The sequence below is a fragment of the Nerophis ophidion genome, linkage group LG20, assembly GCF_033978795.1.
Source record: "Nerophis ophidion isolate RoL-2023_Sa linkage group LG20, RoL_Noph_v1.0, whole genome shotgun sequence".
Taxonomy (NCBI): domain Eukaryota; kingdom Metazoa; phylum Chordata; class Actinopteri; order Syngnathiformes; family Syngnathidae; genus Nerophis; species Nerophis ophidion.
Window position 1 is genome coordinate 36,321,597 of NC_084630.1, and position 17,613 is coordinate 36,339,209.

Sequence of the window (17,613 nt, forward strand, 5' to 3'; positions counted from 1 at the left end):
AGCATGCGCGGTAGCCCGGTATAGGTTGTGTCGCCATGACGGCATCTTGTATGTTGTGATATGCACGCTCTGAAAGCAAACGTTAAGAACTCAGCCAACACTCCTCGTCTGCATTATTCATAGACAGACAACACATATACTCCGCTGCTTCACAGGCCGCTGGATGTAGCAGGCAAAGTATTCCCATGCTAGCTAGCCGGTCTAGCAAGCACGCGTCATTCAGTCCAAAACGGCCCGATCTATCCACATCCAGAATTGTCTGGCGGTCGTAAGTGATCCCGGAGTGACCACGCTGTAAGCCAGCCATGAAATTTGCAGAATTGTCCGGTATTTTTGCCAAATGTTCCATCTTTACCAAGAGCCCCTCGACGCCGGGCGACGCCATCTTGTTAAGAAAAGGCGTTAACAAAATAAAAGCATGTAAACAACATACGCAAATGTGCGATAAAATAATTGTCGGCGTTAATAGATTGATGAGTTAACTCATAATTAACGCACTAATTTGCCCACCCCTAATATATATATTAGTATAATAATGGTATGTTTGCGTGCGGCAGGCTGGTAGTCATCACCGCCATGATGACATCATCACTCCTGCTGTTGGCGTGCTTGAAGCTGGCATGCTCACAGGCTCCTCCCACCAACCACACTCAGACCAATCACAGCAAATGTGGCGGCAGCAGCGGGTGCAAAGATGGCGTCATGTTGTCGGTGTGGCGGCCGGAAGACCCCGCCTTCTCCGAGCGGGTGGCTCGGGCCAGCATCTATTTCCTGGGCTTGGTGTACATGTTCCTGGGGGTGTCCATCATCGCCGACCGCTTCATGGCGTCCATCCAGGTCATCACGTCCCAGGAGAGGCAGGTCAGCATCAAGAACGCCAATGGACAGAAGGAGACCGCCACTGTGAGGGTCTGGAATGAGACCGTGTCCAACTTGACCCTCATGGCGCTGGGCTCCTCGGCGCCAGAAATCCTGCTGTCCGTGGTGGAAGTCTGCGGACACAACTTTGACGCCGGCGAGCTGGGCCCCAACACCATCGTGGGAAGCGCCGCCTTTAACATGTTCGTCATCATCGGCCTCTGCGTCTACGTCATCCCCGACGGGCAAACGCGGCGAGTCAAACACTTGCGCGTCTTCTTCGTCACGGCCGCCTGGAGCGTCTTCGCCTACACCTGGCTCTACCTCATCCTGGCCGTCTTCTCGCCGGGCGTCGTTCAAATCTGGGAGGGGCTTCTCACGCTCTTCTTCTTTCCCGTCTGCGTGGGCTTAGCGTACGTTGCCGACCGCCGTCTGCTCTTCTACAAGTACGTGTACAAGCGCTACCGAGCCGGGAAGCACAGGGGCGTCATTATCGAGACCGAAGGCCAGCCGGAGTTTGGCTCCAAAGCTGACGTGGAAATGAATGTCGGAAGCTTCCTGCCGGGGGGCCAGGAGTTACCACATTTCCCTGAGGAAATGCGACGGGGCAGGGAGGAGCTGCAAAGGGACCAAGAGCTTTTGCAGGGTGAAGAGCGGCAATGTGGCGAAGAGCTTCTGCAGGGTGGGGAGCCACAGCAGGGCAAGGAGGAGCTGGCGAGTGGCGAGGGTGGCTTGAGATGGGAAGAAGCGGAGTTGAAAGCCAAGCAGATGACCCCGCTGGCCACGACAGGAAGAGCTGACGTCCCAAAGAAGATGGCGGCCCACCAGACAAGAACAAACCGCTCCTCCTGCGAGGTCTTCTTCCAGTCGTCCAGCTATCAGTGTGTGGAGAACTGCGGCAGCGTGGCGTTGAACGTGGTTCGCCGAGGCGGTGGCCTTAGCGCGACGGTCGCCGTGGACTACCACACACAAGACGGGAACGCCATCGCCGGGTCAGACTACCGTTCGGCCCGCGGAACCTTGGTGTTCGCAGCAGGCGAGACGGTTAAGGAGATCCTCATCGACATCATGGATGATGACATCTTTGAAGAAGAGGAGCACTTCCTGGTGCACCTGAGCCACGTGAGGCTGGTGTCGCAGCAGGAAGAAGAAGAAGAAGAAGAAGAAGAAGAATCCCAGGTCACTTTAGGTGTGTCCTCCACCGCCACCGTCGCCATCTTGGATGACGACCACGCGGGCATCTTCAGCTTGGAGGAGGAGGTGCTGACTGTGAGTGAAAGTGTGGGCGTGATGGAGGTGAAGGTGCTGAGAAGTTCAGGATCCAGAGGACTTGTTGTGCTGCCGTACAGAACACTTGAAGGCAGTGCCAGAGGTGGAGGGCGACACTTTCAGGACAGTCATGGTGTCCTGCAATTTCACAACAACCAAATATGGTGAGCAAGAATTCTTACTTTTGGATATTATTCATGTTTCTTCTTCTTCTTCTCCTCCTTCACCTTCTTATCCTCCTTCTTCTTTTCCTTCTCATTCTTGTTCATCTTATCCTTATTCTTCTTTTTCTCCTTCTTCTTGTCCATCTTGTTCTTCTCCTTCTTGTCTTCCTTCTTCTTCTTCTTGTTCTTCTTCTTTGTCCCCCTTCTCCTTCTTCTTCTCCTTCTTGTTCTTCTCTTTCTTCTCCTTCTTTTCCTTTTTCTCATTCTTCTTCTTAACCTTCTTATTCTCCTTCTTGTTCTTCTTTTTCTCCTTCTTCTTGTTCTTGTTCTTCTTCTTTTCTCCTTCTTCTCCTGCTTCTCCTCCTCCTTCTTTTCTCCTTCTTCTGCTTTTTCTCCTTCTTCTTCTTCTTGTCCTCCTTCTTGTTCTTTTTTCTCCTTTCTTCTTCTTCTTCTCCTTCTCCTTTTTCTCCTTCTTATTCTTGTTCTTTTTTCTTGTCCTTCTTCTTCTCCTTTTTCTCATTCTTCTGCTTCTTCTCCTTCTTTTTCTTGCCCTTCTTCTCGCTCTTCTTCTCGTTCATCTTCTCCTTCTCCTCCTTCGTCTCCGTCTTGTTCTTCTTCTTCTTTTTCTCCGTCGTCTTCTTCTTTTTCTCCTTCTTGTTCTCCTTCTTCTTCTTCGTCTCCTTCTTCTCCTCTTTCTCATTCTTCTGCTTATTCTCCTTCTTTTTCTTACCCTTCTTCTCGTTCTTTTTCTCGTTCATTTTCTCCTTCTCCTGTTATTCTTCTTTTCCTTCTTGTTCTTGTTCTCCTTCTTCTCTTTGTTCTCCTTCGTCTTGTTCTTCTTTTCTCCTTGTTCTCCTGCTTCTCCTCCTCCTCCTTCTTTTTCTCCTTCTTCTTGTCCTTCTTCTTTTTCCCCCTTCTTCTTCTTCTTCTTCTCCTTTTCTCCTTCCTCTTGTTCTTCTTCTCCTTCTTCCTTTTTTTCTTATTCTTCTCCTTCTCCTTGTTCTTCTCCTTCTTCTTCTTTTACTTCTTCTTCTCCTTCTTCTGTTCCTTCTTCTTCTCCTTCTTTTACTAATTATTCTCATTCTTTTGCTTCTCTTTCTTCTTCTTGCCCTTCTTCTTCTCGTTCTTTTTCTCTTTTGTCTCCTTGTTCTTCTTCTCCTCTTTGTTCTTCCTTTTTCTCCTTCTTGTTGTTCTTCTTTTTCTCCGTTTCATTCTTCTTCTTCTACTTATCGTGTTCTTTGCTTTTCCTTCTTCTCCTGCTTCTCCTCCTCCTTCTTTTCTCTTTCTTCTTCTTGCCCTTCTTCTCGTTCTTTTTCTCCTTCTTCTTCTTCTTCTTCTCCTTCTTCTCCCTCTTCTTCTTCTTGTTCTTCTCCTTCTTGTCCTCCTTTTCTCTTTCTCCTGCTTCTTCTCCTTCTTCTTCTTGACCTTCTGCTTCTCATTTGTTTTCTCCTTCATCTTCTCCTTCTTCTTCTTCTCCTCCTTCGTTACCGTCTTGTTCTTCTTATTTTCCTTCTCTTCTTTCATCTCCTTCTTTTTTTTCTTCTTTTTCTTCTTCTCCTTCTTGTTCTTCAAGTTCTCCTTCGTCTTTTCCTTCTTGTTCTTCTTCTCCTTTTTTTGTTCTTCTTTTCCCCTTCTCCTCCTCCTTCTTTTTCTCTTTCTTCGTCTGCTTCTTGTTCTTCTTCTCCTTTTTTTGTTCTCCTTTTCTCCTTCTCCTCCTCCTTCTTTTTCTCCTTCTTTGTCTGCTTCTTCTCGCTCTTTTTCTTGTTCTTCTTCTCCTTCTTCTTATTCTCCTTCTTCGTCTGCTTCTTCTCGCTCTTTTTCTTGTTCTTTTTCTCATTCTCCTTCTTCTCCTTCTCCTTCTTTTCCTCCTCCTTCTTCTCCTCATTCTTCTTCTCCTTCTCTTTCTTTTCTTCTCTTTATTCTTCTCCCAGTTATTTTTCTCCTTCTTCTTCTCCTTCTTCTTGTTCTTGTTCTTCTCCTTCTTCTTTTTCTTCTTTTCCTCTTTTTTTCTGCTTCTCCTCCTCCTAATCTTTCTTCTTCTCCTTCTCCTCATTCTTCTTCTCCTTCTCTTTCTTCTTCTTCTCCTCCTTCTTTTCCTTCTTGTTCTCCTTCTGCTCCTCATTCTTCTTCTTTTTGACCTTCTGCTTCTCGTTCTTTTTCTCCATCTTCTCCTTCTCCTTCGTTACCGTCTTTTTCTTCTTCTTTTCCTTCTCTTTTTTCTTCTTCTTTTTCTTCTTCTTCTTTTCCTTCTTGTTCTTCTTGTTCTCCTTCGTCTTTTTCTTCTTGTTCTTCTTCTCCTTTTTATGTTCTTCTTTTCTCCTTCTCCTCTTTCTTTTTCTCTTTCTCCGTCTGCTTCTTGTTCTTCTTCTTCTCATTTTTTGTTCTCCTTTTCTACTTCTCCTCCTCCTTCTTTTTCTCCTTCTTTGTCTGCTTCTTCTCGCTCTTTTTCTTGTTCTTCTTCTCCTTCTTCTTATTCTCCTTCTTCATCTGCTTCTTCTCGCTCTTTTTTGTTCTTTTTCTCATTCTCCTTCTTTTCCTCCTCCTTCTCCTCCTCATTCTTTTTCTCCTTCTCTTTCTTTTCTTCTCTTTATTCTTCTCCTAGTTATTTTTCTCCTTCTTCTTCTCCTTCTTCTTGTTCTTGTTCTTCTCCTTCTTCTTTTTCTTCTTTTCCTCTTTTTTCTGCTTCTCCTCCTCCTAATCCTTTTCTTCTCCTTCTCCTCATTCTTCTTCTCCTCCTCTTTCTTCTTCTTCTCCTTCTTCTCCTCCTTCTACTCCTTCTTGTTCTCCTTCTGCTCCTCATTCTTCTCCTTCCTCTTCTCCTCCTCCTTCCCCTTCTCCTTCATCTTCTCTTTATTCTTCTTTTCTTCTTTTTATTCTTCTCCTCCTTCTCATTATTTTTCTCATTTTTTTTCTTCTTGTTCTTCTGGTTCTTCTCCCTTTTCTTCTTCTCCTTCTAGTTCTTCTCCTTTTTCTTCTTCTCCTCCTTCTTCTTCTTGTTCTTCTTCTTCTTCTTTTCCTCTTTTTTCTTCTTCTCATCCTCTTTTTTCATCTCATTCTTCTCTTTCTTCTTGTTGTTGTTGTTCTTCTTCTTCTCTTTCCTCTTCTTCTCCTACTCTTCTTTCTTTTTCTCCTTCTTCTCCTCCTCCTACTTTTTCTTCTTCTCTTTCTTCTTCTCCTCCTCCTCCTCTTTCTTGATCACCTCCTTCTCCTCTTCTATCTTACTCTTCTTCATTTCCTTTTTCTTCTTCCTCTGCTTCTTCTCCTCTTTCTCCTCTTTCTTTGTCTTCATCTCATTCTTTTTCTCTTTCTTCTTCTTCTTCTCCATCTTCTTCTTTTTCTCCTCATTACCTTCTCCTCCTCCTCGTTTTTCTTCTTTCCTCTTTCTTCTTCTTGTTCTCCTTTGTCTCCTCTTTCTTCCCCTTCTTTTTATCTTGTCCTTTTTCTTCCTTTTTTTTCTTTTTTCATCCTCTTTCTTCATCTCATTTTTCTACTTTTTCTTCTGCTTCTTCTCCTCCTCCTTCTCCTCTATCTTCTTCTTCTCATCCTCTTTCTTCTCTTCCTCCTCCTCCTTGTCTTTCTTCTCCTTCTTCTTCTTCATCATTGTCTTTGCCTTCTTCTTCTTCTCTGTCTCCTCCTCTTTCTTCTTATTTTCATCCTCTTCCTACATCTCATTCTTCTTTCTTCTTCTTCTTCTCCTTCTCATTTTCCTCCTTTCTTCTTCTACTCATCCTCTTTCTTCTTCTGCCTCTCCTCCTCCTCCTCTTTCTTTTTCTCCTTCTACTTCTTCTTTTTCTCATCCTCTTTCTTGATCTTGTCCTCCTCCTCCTCCTCCTCCTCCTGCTGCTGCTGCTTCCTTGCTCTGCGTGCGACTGTCCAGTCAGAAGGTGAGCATCCAGGTGGTGGCGGAGGAGCGTGAGAAGTACGAGGAGAAGAAGAAGAACTTCTTCCTGGAGCTGGGAGAGCCCCGCCTGCTGGAGATGAGCCAGAGAAAAGGTGGGCGTGGCCTCGCTTCACTGCTATCATGTTAGCTACTTCTTCACTCAACTCTTTAGTTACTTACTTGATCAGTCAATTATTTCTTCTTTTGCTTAACTCGTTAATCAGTCAATTGTTTAGTTAGTTGGCTGGCTGGTTAATTGTCGGTCAACTGTTTAGTAAGTTGTTAGCTCGTTACACAGTCAATTATTTGGGTTTTGGTTGGCTAGTCAATCGGTTAACAGCTAAGTAAGTTGTTAGCTAGTTACAGTCAATCATTTAGGTTTTTGGTTTGTTAGTTAATTGTTTAACTGTTGTTAGCTAGTTAAAAAGTCACTTATTTAGCTTTTTTTTGGTCAGCTAGTTAATTGGTTAACTGTTTGGTAAGTTGTTAGCTAATGAACCATAAGCAGCTGGTGCTACTTCTAGTCTTCTCTGTAATCTTCACTTTTCAATGGCAATGAAAAGGAAGTCCAGGTCTTAGTCCAAGTCCAAGTTACAAAGTCACATATTTAGGGATTTGGTTAGCAAGTTGATTGGTTGGTCAATTATTTCATTAGCTGGTTAGCTAGTTAACCAGTTAATCAATTAGTTGATTAGTTAGTTGTTCGCTCATTAATCAGTCAATGATTTAGTTAGTTTATTAGTTGTCAGTTACTTAATAGTTCAACTAGTTGGTTAGATACTTAATAAATTGTTTAGTTATTTAGCTAGTTGGGTAGCTACTTAATCAGTCACTTGTTTAATTAGTTGGTATAAATTGAGGAAGGACTAATTGTTGTGTATATTGTGTGAAGACTATTTGTTGTGTATATTGTGTGAAGACTAATTGGTGTGTATATTGTGTGAAGACTTATTGTTGTGTATATTGTGTGAAGACTAATTGTTGTGTATATTGTGTGAAGACTAATTGTTGTGTATATTGTGTGATGACTATTTGTTGTGTATATTGTGTGAAGACTAATTGTTGTGTATATTGTGTGAAGACTAATTGTTGTGTATATTGTGTGATGACTATTTGTTGTGTATATTGTGTGAAGACTAATTGTTGTGTATATTGTGTGAAGACTATTTGTTGTGTATATTGTGTTATGACTAATTGTTGTGTATATTGTGTTATGACTAATTGTTGTGTATATTGTGTGATGACTAATTGTTGTGTATATTGTGTGAAGACTATTTGTTGTGTATATTGTGTGAAGACTAACTGTTGTGTATTGTTGCGTTTTGACCCGTTCTTCCTTCGGTCAACGCCCCCAGATTGTTTGATGACACATAAGCTGGTTTTAAATCAATCAGAGACAGAGGTTGCTCATTTTTCTATTTTATTACCGAAGCGCCTTGGGAGATCAATCTAGATACAACATTTCAAAACTCGGTCCAAATTGATTTAATCCTAAAATGGCAGTTTCTCCCTCCTCACTCACTCTCACCCGCCCCTCTTCTTCTCCTCCCTACTTTGGACAGTTGAGATAACAGATTGTTATGTCTTCATTCCAACATTCCAAATTCAAGGTCTATGTAAAAGGATCACACTTTAGCTGTTCTAAAATCTGACTAGGAAATAAAAAGACAACCAAATCCAACAGTCCCCCTTCAGATCTTCTAAAAAAGATCTATCAACACAACTACAATACTTCTATAGCACCTACCTCACATTGAAGTTTTAGCAAGCTCGCACTAAAATAAAATAATAGTTACAATTGGGAGTCAGATAGAGGGAGTCCACGTTAACGTGGTCATAGTCAGAAAGGGAAACTAGCCATTCTCGAAAGTTACCACTTTGCTTACCTGGATGGCCTGAGGGAGGTCGGGGCAATTTGTTCTTCAACAGCGTCACGAGTCAGGTTGGTCAATCTCAATAGATTACAAGAACATAGTTAATGCGTTCTACATTTTTAGTAGCTGTCACAGGGAAAATTGCACCAATGTTAGGAAGGTTCTCGAAACCTGCACAGGATTCACACCACAATTTATGTTGTGAGGGGATCCCCCTTCGTTGCCCTATTACATCAAAGTAAACACCACAAGGGTTTCTTATCAAATCAAAGGAGCCCCTTACACTCCTCCTAGATAGAACATGACGGCGTTGGCGGGAAGTTAAAGAGGCCGCTGAAACAGGAGTTTCAAGGGGTGTTAATTTGGTACCCACTAGGTTGAGTGGGGTCACCAGTCTAACCATAGCACAAAGCCCAAGGGCTGACGTCGGGATTCAAATGTACAATCTGTGTTCCCCACAATACCAGAATATGTCAGCCCGTGCCCAAGGGCCTATTTTTGGAGCCATCTATCAGTGTGGTACACCAGGAGGGGTCAATGTCACCCAATTTGTTGGGAGACGAAGATGGTCCTGTGAATTGAAAACACGTATAATTCATCTTTTGGGCCACAAAGGGAATTAGTCGGGTGAAATTGTCAACAGGAGGGCACACACTATCCAACAAATTGCACCCTGGCGGCGTGGGTTCAGAAAGCAAGGAGATAAGCCAGTTTGAGCCATTTGTGTCTCGCGACTGTGTTGGATCCGCTTTGGACTGGACTCTCGCGACTGTGTTGTATCCATTGTGGATTGAACTCTCACAGTATCATGTTAGACCCGCTCGACATCCATTGCTTTCCTCCTCTCCAAGGTTCTCATAGTCATCATTGTCACCGACGTCCCACTGGGTCATTATTGTCACCGATGTCCCACTGGGTGTGAGTTTTCCCTGCCCTTATGTGGGCCTACCGAGGATGTCGTGGTGGTTTGTGCAGCCCTTTGAGACACTAGTGATTTAGGACTATATAAGTAAACATTGATTGATTGATTGATTGTGTCAGTCAACTTAAAAGGGGCGGGGTAAGTGTGGGGAAAAGGACTTTTAGCGGAACAAGCAACACAATCACCCATATTTTGGCGCCCTCTCGGGGACATTAATTTTGATAATCCCTTTAGATTCTTTACCAGTCTGTTCAACCCCTAACACAACATAAAACGGACTGGGCCAATTGGGCATGACACCCACGTTGGCATTTGTAAGGGCGAGGGGGTTCTGCGAACGATCAAAGTTCCTCTGGAAGGTCATCCCTTCCCGAGTAGTTTTGATGTAATATTAGGGGCCAGTGGGATTCCAATGCCCTGTGTAGTGGGTTACCTGCTTCCACCAGGGGCACCACCCACCAGAATATGTATTCTGCTTCCAACACCAATAGCTCAGAGTTGCGTCGTATCAAATATAGAAGTTACTACCACGGTAATAGCTCGGTTGGTAGAGTGGCCGTGCCAGCAACTTGAGGGTTGCAGGTTCGATTCCCGTTTGTGCAATCCTAGTTACTGCCGTTGTGTCCTCGGGCAAGACACTTTACCCACCTGCTCCCAGTGCCACCCACACTGGTTTAAATGTAACTTAGATATTGGGTGTCACTATATAAAGCGCTTTGAGTCACTTGAGAAAAAGCGCTATATAAATATAATTCATTTCACTTCACCACTATGTCCCTTGCAATCAATCACACTGCACAGTTAAAACAAAAATAAGTCTTGCTGTCCCCCTTGATCCAGTCTATTTCAAGTCAGCCCTATGTTTTAAGACACTTGTCAGTCACTGTCGTCAGGAAGGAAGGACTGAGGCACAAGGACATTAGAACAAACCTAAGTACCAATCTGTCAGGGAATACTGCTGGGTGTAAAATCCTGCCTTTCGTCCATCAAAATCAGAGTAATTCAGGTAACTAACTGGGGATAAACATCAAACTTTTCACTTATTGTAGCGACACCAATAGTTATGCTGAAAACAAGTGAGAGAAGTTATATAACATCGAGTATATAGGTTGATCTCAAGTATTGATAGCTTTGTATATATGAAACAGTAGTTGAGCAGGTCTGGTAGATCTACACCACGTTAGACGGCAGCTCAACTTGGGGAGATCTCTCTCGGCGTCGTCTTCTGGGTTGTGAGGCTGTTTGTAAGTTCTGCAAGTGGACCGAGTGGGGCCGGCGATGTGGCGATGTCGGCATTGACATCTGCCAGCCGAAGGGAGTGAGGCTATGTTTGTAAGTTCTGCAAGTGGACCGAGTGGGGCCGGCGATGTGGCGATGTCGGCATTGACATCTGCCAGCCGAAGGGAGTGAGACGTTGATAGGTTGATCTCAAGTATTGATAGCTTTGGATATATGAAACAGTAGTTGAGCAGGTCTGGTAGATCTACACCACGATAGACGGCAGCTCAACGTGAGGAGATTTCTCTCGGCGTCGTCTTCTGGGTTGTGAGGCTATGTTTGTAAGTTCTGCAACTGGACCGAGTGGGGCCGGCGATGTGGCGATGTCGGCATTGACATCTGCCAGCCGAAGGGAGTGAGACGTTGATAGGTTGATCTCAAGTATTGATAGCTTTGGATATATGAAACAGTAGTTGAGCAGGTCTGGTAGATCTACACCACGGTAGACGGCAGCTCAACGTGGGGAGATTTCTCTCGGCGTCGTCTTCTGGGTTCTGAGGCTATGTTTGTAAGTTCTGCAAGTGGACCGAGTGGGGCCGGTGATGTGGCGATGTCGGCATTGACATCTGCCAGCCGAAGGGAGTGAGACGTTGATAGGTTGATCTCAAGTATTGATAGCTTTGGATATATGAAACAGTAGTTGAGCAGGTCTGGTAGATCTACACCACGGTAGACGGCAGCTCAACGTGGGGAGATTTCTCTCGGCGTCGTCTTCTGGGTTCTGAGGCTATGTTTGTAAGTTCTGCAAGTGGACCGAGTGGGGCCGGCGATGTGGCGATGTCGGCATTGACATCTGCCAGCCGAAGGGAGTGAGGCTATGTTTGTAAGTTCTGCATGTGGACCGAGTGGGGCCGGCGATGTGGCGATGTCGGCATTGACATCTGCCAGCCGAAGGGACTGAGACGTTGATAGGTTGATCTCAAGTATTGATAGCTTTGGATATATGAAACAGTAGTTGAGCAGGTCTGGTAGATCTACACCACGGTAGACGGCAGCTCAACTTGGGGAGATCTCTCTCGGCGTCGTCTTCTGGGTTGTGAGGCTGTTTGTAAGTTCTGCAAGTGTACCGAGTGGGGCCGGCGATGTGGCGATGTCGGCATTGACATCTGCCAGCCGAAGGGAGTGAGGCTATGTTTGTAAGTTCTGCAAGTGGACCGAGTGGGGCCGGCGATGTGGCGATGTCTGCATTGACATCTGCCAGCCGAAGGGAGTGAGGCTATGTTTGTAAGTTCTGCAAGTGGACCGAGTGGGGCCGGCGATGTGGCGATGTCGGCATTGACATCTGCCAGCCGAAGGGAGTGAGACGTTGATAGGTTGATCTCAAGTATTGATAGCTTTGGATATATGAAACAGTAGTTGAGCAGGTCTGGTAGATCTACACCACGATAGACGGCAGCTCAACGTGAGGAGATTTCTCTCGGCGTCGTCTTCTGGGTTGTGAGGCTATGTTTGTAAGTTCTGCAACTGGACCGAGTGGGGCCGGCGATGTGGCGATGTCGGCATTGACATCTGCCAGCCGAAGGGAGTGAGACGTTGATAGGTTGATCTCAAGTATTGATAGCTTTGGATATATGAAACAGTAGTTGAGCAGGTCTGGTAGATCTACACCACGGTAGACGGCAGCTCAACGTGGGGAGATTTCTCTCGGCGTCGTCTTCTGGGTTCTGAGGCTATGTTTGTAAGTTCTGCAAGTGGACCGAGTGGGGCCGGCGATGTGGCGATGTCGGCATTGACATCTGCCAGCCGAAGGGAGTGAGGCTATGTTTGTAAGTTCTGCATGTGGACCGAGTGGGGCCGGCGATGTGGCGATGTCGGCATTGACATCTGCCAGCCGAAGGGACTGAGACGTTGATAGGTTGATCTCAAGTATTGATAGCTTTGGATATATGAAACAGTAGTTGAGCAGGTCTGGTAGATCTACACCACGGTAGACGGCAGCTCAACGTGGGGAGATCTCTCTCGGCGTCGTCTTCTGGGTTCTGAGGCTATGTTTGTAAGTTCTGCAAGTGGACCGAGTGGGGCCGGCGATGTGGCGATGTCGGCATTGACATCTGCCAGCCGAAGGGAGTGAGGCTATGTTTGTAAGTTCTGCATGTGGACCGAGTGGGGCCGGCGATGTGGCGATGTCGGCATTGACATCTGCCAGCCGAAGGGACTGAGACGTTGATAGGTTGATCTCAAGTATTGATAGCTTTGGATATATGAAACAGTAGTTGAGCAGGTCTGGTAGATCTACACCACGGTAGACGGCAGCTCAACTTGGGGAGATCTCTCTCGGCGTCGTCTTCTGGGTTGTGAGGCTGTTTGTAAGTTCTGCAAGTGGACCGAGTGGGGCCGGCGATGTGGCGATGTCGGCATTGACATCTGCCAGCCGAAGGGAGTGAGGCTATGTTTGTAAGTTCTGCAAGTGGACCGAGTGGGGCCGGCGATGTGGCGATGTCTGCATTGACATCTGCCAGCCGAAGGGAGTGAGGCTATGTTTGTAAGTTCTGCAAGTGGACCGAGTGGGGCCGGCGATGTGGCGATGTCGGCATTGACATCTGCCAGCCGAAGGGAGTGAGACGTTGATAGGTTGATCTCAAGTATTGATAGCTTTGGATATATGAAACAGTAGTTGAGCAGGTCTGGTAGATCTACACCACGATAGACGGCAGCTCAACGTGAGGAGATTTCTCTCGGCGTCGTCTTCTGGGTTGTGAGGCTATGTTTGTAAGTTCTGCAACTGGACCGAGTGGGGCCGGCGATGTGGCGATGTCGGCATTGACATCTGCCAGCCGAAGGGAGTGAGACGTTGATAGGTTGATCTCAAGTATTGATAGCTTTGGATATATGAAACAGTAGTTGAGCAGGTCTGGTAGATCTACACCACGGTAGACGGCAGCTCAACGTGGGGAGATTTCTCTCGGCGTCGTCTTCTGGGTTCTGAGGCTATGTTTGTAAGTTCTGCAAGTGGACCGAGTGGGGCCGGCGATGTGGCGATGTCGGCATTGACATCTGCCAGCCGAAGGGAGTGAGGCTATGTTTGTAAGTTCTGCATGTGGACCGAGTGGGGCCGGCGATGTGGCGATGTCGGCATTGACATCTGCCAGCCGAAGGGACTGAGACGTTGATAGGTTGATCTCAAGTATTGATAGCTTTGGATATATGAAACAGTAGTTGAGCAGGTCTGGTAGATCTACACCACGGTAGACGGCAGCTCAACGTGGGGAGATCTCTCTCGGCGTCGTCTTCTGGGTTGTGAGGCTGTTTGTAAGTTCTGCAAGTGGACCGAGTGGGGCCGGTGATGTGGCGATGTCGGCATTGACATCTGCCAGCCGAAGGGAGTGAGACGTTGATAGGTTGATCTCAAGTATTGATAGCTTTGGATATATGAAACAGTAGTTGAGCAGGTCTGGTAGATCTACACCACGGTAGACGGCAGCTCAACGTGGGGAGATTTCTCTCGGCGTCGTCTTCTGGGTTCTGAGGCTATGTTTGTAAGTTCTGCAAGTGGACCGAGTGGGGCCGGCGATGTGGCGATGTCGGCATTGACATCTGCCAGCTGAAGGGAGTGAGGCTATGTTTGTAAGTTCTGCAAGTGGACCGAGTGGGGCCGGCGATGTGGCGATGTCGGCATTGACATCTGCCAGCCGAAGGGAGTGAGACGTTGATAGGATGATCTCAAGTATTGATAGCTTTGGATATATGAAACAGTAGTTGAGCAGGTCTGGTAGATCTACACCACGGTAGACGGCAGCTCAACGTGGGGAGATCTCTCTCGGCGTCGTCTTCTGGGTTGTGAGGCTGTTTGTAAGTTCTGCAAGTGGACCGAGTGGGGCCGGCGATGTGGCGATGTCGGCATTGACATCTGCCAGCCGAAGGGAGTGAGACGTTGATAGGTTGATCTCAAGTATTGATAGCTTTGGATATATGAAACAGTAGTTGAGCAGGTCTGGTAGATCTACACCACGGTAGACGGCAGCTCAACGTGGGGAGATTTCTCTCGGCGTCGTCTTCTGGGTTCTGAGGCTATGTTTGTAAGTTCTGCAAGTGGACCGAGTGGGGCCGGCGATGTGGCGATGTCGGCATTGACATCTGCCAGCCGAAGGGAGTGAGACGTTGATAGGATGATCTCAAGTATTGATAGCTTTGGATATATGAAACAGTAGTTGAGCAGGTCTGGTAGATCTACACCACGGTAGACGGCAGCTCAACGTGGGGAGATCTCTCTCGGCGTCGTCTTCTGGGTTGTGAGGCTGTTTGTAAGTTCTGCAAGTGGACCGAGTGGGGCCGGCGATGTGGCGATGTCGGCATTGACATCTGCCAGCCGAAGGGAGTGAGACGTTGATAGGATGATCTCAAGTATTGATAGCTTTGGATATATGAAACAGTAGTTGAGCAGGTCTGGTAGATCTAGACCACGTTAGACGGCAGATCAACGTGGGGAGATCTCTCTCGGCGTCGTCTTCTGGGTTGTGAGGCTATGTTTGTAAGTTCTGCAAGTGGACCGAGTGGGGCCGGCGGTGTGTCGATGTCGGCATTGACATCTGCCAGCCGAAGGGAGTGAGGCTATGTTTGTAAGTTCTGTAAGTGGACCGAGTGGGGCCGGCGATGTGGCGATGTCGGCATTGACATCTGCCAGCCGAAGGGAGTGAGACGTTGATAGGTTGATCTCAAGTATTGATTGATAGCTTTGGATATATGAAACAGTAGTTGAGCAGGTCTGGTAGATCTAGACCACGTTAGACGGCAGATCAACGTGGGGAGATCTCTCTCGGCGTCGTCTTCTGGGTTGTGAGGCTGTTTGTAAGTTCTGCAAGTGGACCGAGTGGGGCCGGTGATGTGGCGATGTCGGCATTGACATCTGCCAGCCGAAGGGAGTGAGACGTTGATAGGTTGCTCTCAAGTATTGATAGCTTTGGATATATGAAACAGTAGTTGAGCAGGTCTGGTAGATCTACACCACGGTAGACGGCAGCTCAACGTGGGGAGATTTCTCTCGGCGTCGTCTTCTGGGTTGTGAGGCTGTTTGAAAGTCCTGCAAGTGGACCGAGTGGGGCCGGCGATGTGGCGATGTCGGCATTGACATCTGCCAGCCGAAGGGAGTGAGGCTATGTTTGTAAGTTCTGCAAGTGGACCGAGTGGGGCCGGCGATGTGGCGATGTCGGCATTGACATCTGCCAGCCGAAGGGAGTGAGGCTATGTTTGTAAGTTCTGCAAGTGGACCGAGTGGGGCCGGCGATGTGGCGATGTCGGCATTGACATCTGCCAGCCGAAGGGAGTGAGACGTCCGTTCCACGACCTCAAAGGGACCGGTCCACCTGGGCTCCGTCCGCTTGCGGTTAATGACCTTGACCCTCTCGACCGGCGGAATGGAATTTGGTGTGGTGGGCTGTCATCCTCAAATCTGCACAGAGGAACTGGCACATAATTCTAAATTTGCTCAACTTACCGGTTTGTTTTTACGCTGATTCCTCCTTCCAGGGGGCGGCTGGACCTGGGAAGGGCTGATCTGTGTGCAGTTCATAGGGTGAAAGACCAGTTTTCTTCGTGGACATTCGAGTGGTCATTAAAGCCAATGGTAACACGTCAACACGTCAATTTGGTCTCTGCACAGATTTTAGCCAATTTGTTTTAATTCTTGTTCATTCTCCCGACCTTACCTAAAAAGAGGATGGTACACTGAACAAAACCTGTGTTTTAGTCCGAGATCCTTTTTGACCAAGGCTAAGTGAGCATTTTTAAAATGGGTGCCGTTATTTGACCTAATATTTTTGGGGTCACAATGTCGGACTATTAGGTCATTAACAAGCCTTTTTATTACTGATTTTGCATCCTCTTTTTAGGTTGTGGTTGCTTCTGGCCAACCACTGTAATTGTCAACGCAAGTCAGCAAGTACCTTTTCCCTTGTACCAGATTGATCATATCAATGAAATTACAAACTTTTCACAGATGTTACCTCACTTCCTCCATATTCCAGATTAATCTACTAAACCACTATCGATGTGCAACATCGTATTTTCAAATTAAATTGAGTTACATCTTTTTACCCACTGAAAAAATGTTACAACTACTCCACTTCTCCCTTACCGCGCCCTGACAGCAGTCTTCCCTACATCCAATCATGGCACCTTCTACATTCCTGTTGTGGCAACCAAGAGAGGAGCCATTGGGAAACTTAGCCACCCTGCTAACCTAAACAATCTCATTCCTATCTTCTCCTAATCAAAGCCAACATCGAAGCTTGTCAATAACTTCATCAGGATGGGTTTGTTTAATGTCAATCAATCAATCAATCAATCAATCAATGTTTATTTATATAGCCCCAAATCACAAATGTCTCAAAGGACTGCACAAATCATTACGACTACAACATCCTCGGAAGAACCCACAAAAGGGCAAGGAAAACTCACACCCAGTGGGCAGGGAGAATTCACATCCAGTTGGACGCCAGTGACAATGCTGACTATAAGAAACCTTGGAGAGGACCTCAGATGTGGGCAACCCCCCCCCCCCCTCTAGGGGACCGAAAGCAATGGATGTCGAGCGGGTCTAACATGATACTGTGAAAGTTCAATCCATAGTGGCTCCAACACAGCCGCGAGAGTTCAGTTCAAGTGGATCCAAGACAGCAGCGAGAGTCCCGTCCACAGGAAACCATCTCAAGTGGAGGCGGATCAGCAGCGTAGAGATGTCCCCAACCGATACAGGCGAGCGGTCCATCCTGGGTCCCGACAAGCGGTCCATCCTGGGTCTTGACTCTGGACAGCCAGTACTTCATCCATGGTCATCGGACCGGACCCCCTCCACAAGGGAGGGGGGACATAGGATAAAGAAAAGAAGCGGCAGATCAACTGGTCTAAAAAGGAGGTCTGTTTAAAGGCTAGAGTATACAGATGAGTTTTAAGGTGATACTTAAATGCTTCTACTGAGGTAGCATCTCCAACTGTTACCGGGAGGGCATTCCAGAGTACTGGAGCCCGAACGGAAAACGCTCTATAGCCCGCAGACTTTTTTTGGGCTCTAGGAATCACTAATAAGCCGGAGTCTTTTGAACGCAGATTTCTTGCCGGGACATATGGTACAATACAATCGGCAAGATAGGATGGAGCTAGACCGTGTAGTATTTTATACGTAAGTAGTAAAACCTTAAAGTCACATCTTAAGTGCACAGGAAGCCAGTGCAGGTGAGCCAGTACAGGTATATATGTATGCATATATGTATATAAAGGTATATACAGTATAGGTATATATGTATGTATATAAAGGTATATACAGTATAGGTATATATGTATGTATATAAAGGTATATACAGTATAGGTATATATGTATGTATATATGTATGTATATATGTATATACAGTATAGGTATATATGTATGTATATATG

At 46.4% G+C, this 17,613-nt stretch overlaps 1 protein-coding gene across 2 annotated transcripts in view; it reads left to right on the plus strand.

Moving 5' to 3' along the window:
• LOC133539097 (sodium/calcium exchanger 1-like) overlaps nt 1-17,613 on the plus strand; it is a 61,508-nt gene that overhangs the window by 13,507 nt on the left and 30,388 nt on the right. For both annotated transcript variants that reach the window (XM_061881164.1, XM_061881163.1), the window contains exons 2-3: nt 558-2,291; nt 6,169-6,284. In XM_061881164.1, coding sequence (XP_061737148.1) covers nt 577-2,291; nt 6,169-6,284 — 1,831 coding nt within the window. In that variant the 5' untranslated portion in view covers nt 558-576. The remainder of the gene's footprint in view (nt 1-557; nt 2,292-6,168; nt 6,285-17,613) is intronic.